Source organism: Cryptomeria japonica, chromosome 10, assembly GCF_030272615.1.
Source record: "Cryptomeria japonica chromosome 10, Sugi_1.0, whole genome shotgun sequence".
Lineage (NCBI taxonomy): Eukaryota > Viridiplantae > Streptophyta > Pinopsida > Cupressales > Cupressaceae > Cryptomeria > Cryptomeria japonica.
Genome location: NC_081414.1, coordinates 156,003,535 through 156,013,563, shown reverse-complemented (window position 1 = coordinate 156,013,563; position 10,029 = coordinate 156,003,535). Strand labels below are relative to the sequence as shown.

General features: G+C 32.2%; 1 protein-coding gene across 4 annotated transcripts; it reads right to left on the bottom strand.

The window, feature by feature from the left end:
- Positions 1-209: 209 nt before the first annotated feature.
- Positions 210-9,459, bottom strand: LOC131057706 (beta-1,3-galactosyltransferase 7). 4 transcript variants are annotated; one of them, XM_057991857.2, is made up of 11 exons: positions 9,312-9,459; positions 3,374-3,473; positions 3,135-3,193; positions 2,812-3,023; positions 2,528-2,591; positions 2,281-2,353; positions 2,055-2,175; positions 1,724-1,811; positions 1,506-1,631; positions 1,027-1,136; positions 210-931 (listed from the first exon to the last, which is right to left on the bottom strand). In XM_057991857.2, the coding sequence occupies exons 1-11, from the start codon at positions 9,401-9,403 to the stop codon at positions 783-785; spliced, it is 1,194 nt and encodes a 397-aa protein (XP_057847840.1). In that variant the 5' UTR covers positions 9,404-9,459; the 3' UTR covers positions 210-782. The 4 variants fall into 4 exon arrangements, with proteins under 4 accessions (XP_057847840.1, XP_057847842.1, XP_057847839.1 ...); XM_057991859.2 differs by having other exon boundaries at positions 3,135-3,190; XM_057991856.2 differs by lacking the exon at positions 9,312-9,459 and adding an exon at positions 5,701-6,024.
- Between the last annotated feature and the right edge of the window lie 570 nt (positions 9,460-10,029).

The window sequence follows — 10,029 nt, the reverse complement described above, 5'->3', positions numbered from 1 at the left end:
GCTTTTTGATTGCTAGTATTCTCCAGTGTATCTTATCCAAAGAAGGTAATGTCAATACTTAATCCAACGTAACTTACTCCAGAACATATCATGTTATTAATATTTTATCCATTATAACTTACAGTGTGCAAGAACGAAAAAACACAGTTCCATATGGTACCATATGCGAATTTCACTTAAAAGTTTCAACAGTACTTGTGCTGCAAATGTGAAAAAATAAATAGGATGAATATTGAATTAAATTTTCATAATCTTAGACAAAACAAGCCAGTGGCAGGAGTGCAAAGTCTCTAACCAGTTTCTTGTGGCAACAGACTTTGAAGGTGTTAATACAATTTCCAGACATAAATAAAGAGAATAACTGACGTCCTCCTGTAATGCTATCACACGGGAGGAAAGAACCAAGTCAACTCACTTCCTCTAGCTTGATCAGAAAGAATTCAAAAGACAGATTTCTTGGTGTATAAGATGCCAATGGCACAAAAAGGATGCCTGTACTTGCATCGTGGATATTACATGGGTAGTTCAACCCATCTTGTCATATTCCCGACGTATAACTGGCCTAAACTTGGATAGAATTAGAACTACAGGTATAAAGAGGTCTCTGTTCCTTATCATGTCCCTGTCTTGTACTTGGATGGACATTTAAATCTTGCTTGCTTGGATAGAACTTTAGAACTTTCTTAGTCACAGGAGAAGAGATTCAACAAAATTGGAACTTGCGAAACAATTGAATTGACTGATAAATATATACTGCATGCTCTCTACAATGTAAACATTATTCAAATAAAGGTACTCCAAACAGCACCTTCTCCTTCACCACAGCGTTCATGTACATGTTTCATCCTTTCAACAGACTTGCAGATCCCACTGCAAGACCAATCAAATGAAGCAACACAAACATTTCCAGCTTGTGCTTTCCACTCACAATCTGAAAAGCATATCACAGGAAAAACAGAATTGTAAAAGTTGCTTTTAGAACATAATTCAGAATGAATTATCTTAGACGTTAGAAGCAGGATGTACCTGGAGGAGTCCCACAACACATATTGCGATCATCTATGTGCTCAACATCTAGTCCAATGAACCAGGCCCCCAATGATACATCTTCATTAGCATATTTATGCAATATTGGCCTGCATCATAAAAAATATTAGCTTGATTAAGAGTCCATTTTAATGGCTATCAAGGGCAACAGCAGGAAAACTTTGCATTGGGAGTGGTTTATGTCACTTCAATCAGAAAACTTCATAATATGTTAAATATGCTAACCAACCTAATGAAATTCTCTCTGTTTTGAGTAGCTATGATCTACATAATTTTTTTGTTGAAACATGATTTAAATTAATACTCAAATAAATATTATTTACTATGTTTCAACTTTCAGATATATCCAGTGCAAATTAACCCATATTCTGACATCTCAAACTCTTTTTGAAGAAAAGAAAATGCAATCCGCCCTTGATCAGTGTGTATTTATTTACAGACTAAACATCTTTACTTACAAATTTATAGATATATATTTTGCCAGATCCTTTGATATAGCATAAATCTGGCCAGTGGCATGTCTAAAGTATTTGTTTCCCTCTTCTCCAAACTTCCAGTACTCTGGCTCATGATATTTGACATCTCTGTAAGCACAACCATGTTTTCTCAGTTTCAGTTTTTTCGGCTGACCAAAATCACAGCAACAAAGACATCAATAGAGTGTTAAATTACTTACTTTTGTGCAAGGACTGGTCCAGATTTCATACACCCTATGTATACTCTGGGTTTAGCTCGATACCGTGCAAGAGTGGTAGATAACATTCCTGCAAAAAGTTTTCAACATTATTAATAATCAGACAAAGAAAGCAGAATTATGAAATACTTCTTCAGATTGATTATCTTTATTTAGGTTCTTTTAAGACATATTACGATACTGAATATCTCTCAAACATGTTCTCTATAAGGTGACACTTTTCAATCAAAGTTTAATATGATCTGAATACATACAATTAACATATTCTTAACCATGCAAGTTATTTCACAAAATAAAGATGAAACACATGTACCTAGATTTACATGCACGTCATCATCAACCTTGATATAAAAGTCAGCATCCCATTTGGCCACAGCAGTAGCAAAATAGATCTTTGTCTTTGCAGATAATTCATGGTAGCCTTCAACATGTTCCTGATAAAGCAAGGTCAAATGAGTCAAGATGCTTTAAAAGCATGAATTGGTGTTTATGAACTCAGTAATAACAAAGTTATTATGGATGTTCAGAAGAATACATACAAGCCTCAAAAAATCTTTGTGCTGAGCATCTTCTGCATCAATAGCACGATCCAAAATACCATCAGGTGTAGCACTACATCAACATACAACTCACATTAATCCATCTACATTTGACTTTTAAAATTGTTGCAAATGCCTTCCTCAAGTTTTAGATAGAGTTTCTTTATTTTTATAGTTCATATTTGTGTTTGTATTCCAAGCAGATAACACATAAGAAGAGAAAGCTTATCCTTGGATATTTATTTACCTGTGCCCAATAACGAATCTGATAACAATGCCCTTTTCCTTCTCAAGTTGGTTAAGTCTTTCTCCTACAAAAACACATATCAATATGGTGACAACATTGAAAGAAAAGCGTGTCTGCAATCAGATCTGTAGCATATATGAATATTGCTTTATTGAGCTCTGTTTTCACTAAATGTATTTTGTAAAATATCACATTTTCAGAGGCACAAAAACTTTACAGTACAAGTCTGGTGTTTGATATTAAGTACTTAACACATTAGCAAAGTTTAAAATAGTGAGTAGAACCTTGTGGCATCCAAGTTTCCCGAACAGAGTCCCGTCGTTTTCTGCTGCTGAAAGCTGTATTTATACCAATTACAACAAAAGCCTTTGGTATTTCAATGGCATCTTTTACAGCAGGTTTCTCACTAACAGGAGAACTATCAAGGTTTAACCCTTGTGCAGCTCTAGAAGCAGCCAACTCCGCCTCTAATGAAGAAATTGTCTTGCCTAAGATCCTGTAAGATAAATTTTAGCTTGTGTCACCTGACAATTGAATTGCATTGAATGCAAAAAATGCTAATTGTTTATTTTTTCGTTTGGTACTTATTAAGATTTTTATTACTTACTGAACTGTCTTCTGTGTGCTCTCTACTTCTCCAATTATATCCCTTTCTTCACCAAGCTTCTGATCCACAGGGGGAAAAAAAGTAAAGTAAATTTCATTAACAGTAACAAGATTTGCCTTTGCTCTTGGACATATTCTAAAATGCAACTTATTCCATGACGGTAAAATTTGAGATCAATGTGGCTATTGGAATAAATTTCTTATTAGAAAGCTGAATATCTTTTTAATCCACACACTCACCCGTTCATGTTTACAGCCGTCCTGGACAACTTGTAATTCCTGATCTTGACGTCTATTTGTCAAAATTATATCACCATTTGCCTCAGAAGTTTTCCACATCCTGCCGAAACATCAGAACACATGACATTAAAGTTTAAACAAAGCTAACACTTGTTCTAAGACCATTATGGAAACCAATATTTGGAATGTTTTATAACTTAAGAAAATAAGGTCGTGGTTCTCTAATCAGCTGCATTCTAAACCGAATTTGGGTACAAGAACTACTTCAAGATAATTTATACGGTGGCACCACAAACACAAAATCAGTTGTATTTGTATTTATTGAATTGTGCAAGGCATAAAACCCTGAACCATCAGAACTGCCCAGTCCTTTCATTTGTGCTTCATGACTTTTATGATTCATGAGTATTTAATCACCTAGCCATGGACTAATATAATTTATAAGCTTTAAGCTAATTTGGTGTTTGATTCCAAATGCAGGATCTGAAAGGTTATAAACATAAAGTGTACCATGAGCAAACAAAAATGATGTAGAATAAATATTTCTTTCAAATCAAAAGCTTAAATGGATTGAAAAGCATTTCTTCCAAGCCCAAAAGTTTTAATCTGAGATCTAATCCAATAGACTTCTGATTTTCTTATATTTTGTCACCAGCAATATGTATCTTAAGGATTGTATGATGCAAGCAATGTCCAAGAACTATACTACTTTGCAGATTATTTGAACTTAGCAACAAATTAATCAGTTGAATAGAACAAAGAATAGTAACTCACAAAATTTATCCATCTGCCGAACAACAAAGCAATGAAAGTAGGAACTGAATTTTAGTTTTTATAAATATGTGTTGAAAATATTATGTTCTAAAAAGAGTTTCAACTGAGGACGACAGATTTATGCTCTACAGGACAAATCCAATGGCAATAAAATGCATAACTGGAAACTCCATCCGGAGAGTGCAACAGTATTTTACAAATCAAAATTTTATAAGTTTGGTGTAGAATCAGAAGAACATAATCCTTGTTTTGGTTCTAAAAATCAATGCAAATAACACAAATATTTTAAGGAAAATAAGTCACAACTAAAATTGTCAACCAGGTGACTGAAGTAACAACTAAAATTGTCAAAGCTATAAAATTTGCTACAACCAAAAACAGTGTACTAAAGTTTGGAATACTCAAAAATTGCTTGTACAAGCAAAAATTTCTTTCAAATCAATTGCAAATAACACAAATATTTTAAGGAAAATAAGTCACAAATAATTAGATATTGTAATTAAAAACAGAGAGAATAAACTAAATAAAATTTGAGGGCAATAATAAATACTGAAATGAAAAATTACCATTGAAAATTTAGAAAACATAGTGCACAGAGGCGCCGGTAACTGAATTTTTTCAACAGAAAGGGACAAAACAACAATTCCACAAAAGAAAGGAAATTAATAGATATAGGGGCATGATTTGTAAATATTGGCAGTAGAGACAAAAGTTAAAACAAATACGGCAAAAGTTAATTGTTTTCTTTAAACCCATAGAAATAAAGGGAATAAAATTTTGATGTCAAAACCTCTTAAGAGTCTAGATCAATCGCAAATATAGCGTGTTAACCCAAAGTCTGTGCATCGGATACTAAGATACAAGAGTTTAACTGCCTATCACATGGGGGAAGGAAGATTTTTGAAAAAAACAGGGCACAAAAATAAAAGTAAAATAAAGAAAAATAGAATTGCATTAACAAATTTGCCTAAAGTATGCGCAGATGATCCCAGGCATGGCCTTCAGTTAACAGTACGACAAATGACTATAACAGTTGCCACTAATGTCAAGTTGTAATGTTCCAGCTGGTGAAATTGTTGGGCTCATAAAGAGCGCACCAGGATTCCATTCTTTCTGTAAGCACTTGCACCCAAAACCATATGTTATGAACCCTAGGTGACTTTGGCTGAACAGATTAGCCTCCTGATCTAAAGCAATTCCATTATAAACAGTTGGTGTTGCAAGCAACACCATTTTTCAATCCATTTGCGGCGGAAAAGCACTGCTTTTCTAATTGCAATGAAAAAAAAAATATTCCAAAGCAAATAAAAGGAATTATATGGGTTAGTGAGGATAGTTTCTTATAAAGTACTAATTCTTTTGAAATTGGCGTGAAACAATATTAAATTTTGAACAGTCATTCCAAATCTGGTGCCAAGCATCGAAAATTTAAGAGCTTCCGTTCAACTATTAACAATTCAAACTGAAACATTAAACCTAAGGTATTTTTAATATCCAAGAATTGCGGATCACTGTAAAAATCAAGAAGAAAATTTTACAAGGAGATAGAGTACCTGTCTGTAAAAAGCATTCCAGCACAGAAACATAGGATAGAAAGAATTGCCATCCATCTTACAGAGACCGCCCTTGTATTTCGACTGCGCATTTTTTTCTCCTTTCGAAAGGCCAAATAATTTTATGTAAAAATCCAGAACTCCTTATTGTTGAAAAGTATAATTTTAGATATTGTTAGGTCTTCTTCTTCTTGCCCCTCTTCTTGAAAGATTTGTTGTTCAGGACGGAGAAAGGAAAGAAGAAGGAACTTCTCTGCACTCCCCACAGGAGCAGTACCTATTTAACTTCGAAATTTTTTTGGCGTATTGCTTTCCACCTTGGTAAGCCTATCTTAATAAAAAAATACGTTCTTAATATTGTCTTTCATCTACGCCGGTAAATTTAACGGCCGGTGCCGATGTCCTACTCGGAGTTGAATTGCATAGTTGTTTATTTAATAATTTTAAGAGACATTTTATATTCTAATAATAGAAAATAAATTTATTGAATTTTATTGTTACAATAACCTCTAAAATTTTAAATGCCTTTCATATAGAATGGGTTGAAATAGTAAATTATTGAACTTTTATAAAAAGATTTTTATTGTATATTTGTCTATTATAAATAAATATTGAGGTAATTATCATATCTAATTTAATTTATATTTTTTTTACATCGACTTTGAAAGATACTTTAATTAAAATTATATAGATTAAATCTTTTTATTTATTTTGTATAGTGCACTAAAAGTTAATTTTTTTTTAAATGAGATTCTAAAAAATAAAACATAGAGAAGAAAAAGGTTATGGAAAGGTAATTTGTAGACAAGGAAATTATTCTTTTATAAAAATTATATGAATTAAGATAAATAAAATATTTTAATGATAGAAGATAAAGATAAATAACATATTTTATATATTATATAAATATAATTGAATCGAGTCGAATTGACCCCACAATGTAGCGTTAGCTGCGAGTCTCTTTGGGTTCGAGTCTATTCAATTGGTTTTTAGCTCATTTAATTCTAAGTAGTGGTGGAAGTTAGTGTGATCAATTTTGATTATTGAGATCACATAGTGTTAAAACATGCCTTTAAGGGCTTGTTATGCTATGATTGAAGTACGACACTTTCTTGAACTTTAGTCAAGCCCCTTGTTTTTCACAATTTGTATAAGAAGATTTGAAGACATGATATACAATATGCTTAAATATTAAAAAAAAAATTGTGCCAATAGAAAGTGATCTATTGTTGCTTTGTAATTCTCCAATGACATATTTGAATAGAGGGATCCAAGATTATGAATTTAAGTTCCCTAAAACTTGCCTTCAATTGTACCTTCTTAGATGCCAAAATTTAAAGTTTTCATGTATAAACCAATAGACAACAACATATTTTTATGAGAATCAACTTGAAAAATAAGATTACATTTATGATTTTATTTGAAAGAGAACTATATATTTATAATTCCTAAATATGAAAAAAAAATCCAGTAAAAACTAAATAGATTTAGAAACATGATCTAAATCTAGTAAGAGAAAATTGGCTAGGATCTACACCTGAATCCCTCAAATTAAATTAGAATATGAGCACAAAGTAATTGGCAAAAATTAATCTAATTTTTTTTTTATTACCTCTTTCCATAGGAAAAATTTAAATCCTCCGGAGAAAAACTAAATTCTATGATCTGCTAAGGGGAATTGACTTTTCAATTGGTCAAAATAACTGGGCTTTTGGGAACGCGGCATCCACGAGTGACGACTTCTGTAACGGAGGACGGAGATGTCATAATTGATTCAAATGTGACGGCAAATACAAGTTGGAGTGTACACTATATTTTGACGGATCTCGGCAGACGGAATTGCCGGTCTGAAAGCAGTTGACAGAAAGCAAATTGTCAATTTCTGCTGCCGCCCACGAGAATGCGAATTATAATTAATTTTTTATCAGCATGGCATGTAGGTAAGGGAAGGAAATAATTTCTTTTATATTGCAGAATCTTCTAGAATATTGTGTACAATATATTCTTTCCAAACATCAATTATACTGTGTTGATTCAAAATTACTATGGAATTGCGTACATGTTTGATTGTGTAAATTATTATTATAATTTCCTATTTAGACTTTCAAGATTTATTTTAATTCGCATCTCCACATCTAATCATATTAATTTGACTTTTAAGTGGTAATTAGCGTTATTATATTTCGTCTCGGGAAGGGTTTAATGTCTGCTAAAAACAGAGGAGAGGAGATTCGGATGTTCCAGGCCGTTATCTCTCTCATTCCATTTTGTATCGCTTTTCCAAAACTCCTTTATATTAATTTTCACGCCATATGGGCAATTAAATAAATTTACTCATTGTGGGGGTGATTTTCCTTTTGACTTTACTAAAGTTTTTTTCCTTTCATGTTGTTTTTATAGTTAGTTTGAGTATTTTCTATATTAGTTCTAAAAATTTAGAAAACAATATTAATCAAACTTATTTTAATTCATAATTATTTTTTCATTTAGATTATTAATTTTTTTTCTATTTTTTATTTTGATAATAGATCATAAGTATTGATACAAATTTTTTAAGAAAATCAATTTAAAATTTAATGATATGAATTATGGAAACTTAATGTCTTTAATTAATAAGTGTTATTTTATTTTAAATTGTCAATTTTATTTTTTATTTAATTATAATTCTAATAATGTAGGTGAAACAATTTATTTAACAATATTTAGATGTCATAACAGTAGCAACATTCAAATAAGACAACATCCAAAATAAGATAATATTCTAAATCTTGATGTTCACCCACATTACAAATAAGACAACATTCTAAATATTGTAATTATTTGTAATGCTGTTATTACAGCTATTTTGGATGTTGCTACTGTAATTTTGTAATTTGATTCCTTAATCAATAATTTATTTTTTTTTAAATAACATCTGCCTGTTAACACAACAAAAATGCCAGCAATGCTATATCATAAACATAGATCTCACATCTGTTCCTAGGTAGAATTTTTGTGAAAAGAAAAAAGAGGAAGAAATTTATAATATAAAATATAAAGAAAAAAGAGGAAGAAATATTTATAATATAAAATATAAGTTGACATTTCCTCGCCATTGAAAAGGGAGAATTTTATATTATTAAAAGGGCCATTATATGACAGCACCATATAAAGACACTGCACAAATTTTAAATTACTGTCAGATAAACGGTTTTACCGGCTAGTGAAATGTAAGGCCGGCTACATAATGCTACTGCACAAATTTTAAATTACTGTCAGATAACAGAGTTTTTCCGACTAGTAAATGTAAGGCCATCCACCTAGCTTTTAAGACTCGAGAAAAGCATTCACTCAGGAACAAGAAAATTTAAAAGTACAGTACAATTTCGAATTTAAAGCAAATATTTAAATCATCGCAATAAATCTAAAATTTGACAGGACGCCAAGCTCTGATAATATTGAACTCTCTCTGAAAGCATATCAAAAATTTAAAAATACAGTACAATTTCGAATTTAGAGCAAATATTTAAATCAATGCAATGAATCTAAAATTTGACAGGACGCCAAGCTCTGATAATATCAAACTCTTCAAAAATAAAAGGGAAAATTTGTTCAGAAAGCAGATCACAAACCTGCTTGTGATAAGCATTCCTGCGCAGTAGCTCAAAATACAGAGAACCGCAATCCATCTTGCAAACACACCTCCTGCGCTTCGAGTGCGCATTTTTCCTTTTCCAGCAGTCAATTTATGTTCTGAGGTGTAAATTTGTCTTCCGCCTCCTCGCTATTTAAAGCATTGCTGTAAGGAGCAGAAAGAAGAACAGTCCTACTCTATTACTCTACCTACACTCCATGCTTCGGAATTCTTGGAGTCTGTTTTTTCTTTGCGGCCGTAATCAAGTAGTCTAAATTCCACAGTGGACTAGCTTTAATATCAACCCTAGACATCACATCCTAACGGAACGGAATAACGCCGTTTGACGCTTAAAGGCCGGCTTTTCTGTCATATGACGTGCATTGGTAAGCGACTGTAAGAATTCGTATTGTACTGTGCAGTGTTTTAATTCCTGCGGAAGACAAACATTGTTTAGAAATTTTAACGTACGGCTTGGTTTTTGCCGCTTTTTAACAGTTAAACTGCTTATTTGCAAAGTTGCCCGCAGAAGACGGACTTTGTTTCGTCAGAGTTGGGATTTGACAGGACTAGCGTGATTGACGGGAAACGTGTCAACTTTTGCTGCGACGATTGCAAATATAGCTTAGCTTTCCTATTTTTGTATTACCACTTTGTGTGGGGAGTGCGACTGATTTCCAAAAGCATTGTAGCCGTCTTTTTCCAATCATAATTGT

Excerpts from the sequence above, each read along its gene's own strand:
- LOC131057706 (XM_057991857.2), bottom strand. The coding sequence starts at position 9,403 with ATGCGCACTCGAAGCGCAGGAGGTGTGTTTGCAAGATGGATTGCGGTT. Across the intron at positions 1,632-1,723 it reads GGACCAGTCCTTGCACAAAA|AGATGTCAAATATCATGAGC; the intron begins GTAAGTAATTTA and ends TTGTGCTTACAG. Across the intron at positions 932-1,026 it reads GTGTTGTGGGACTCCTCCAG|ATTGTGAGTGGAAAGCACAA; the intron begins GTACATCCTGCT and ends TATGCTTTTCAG.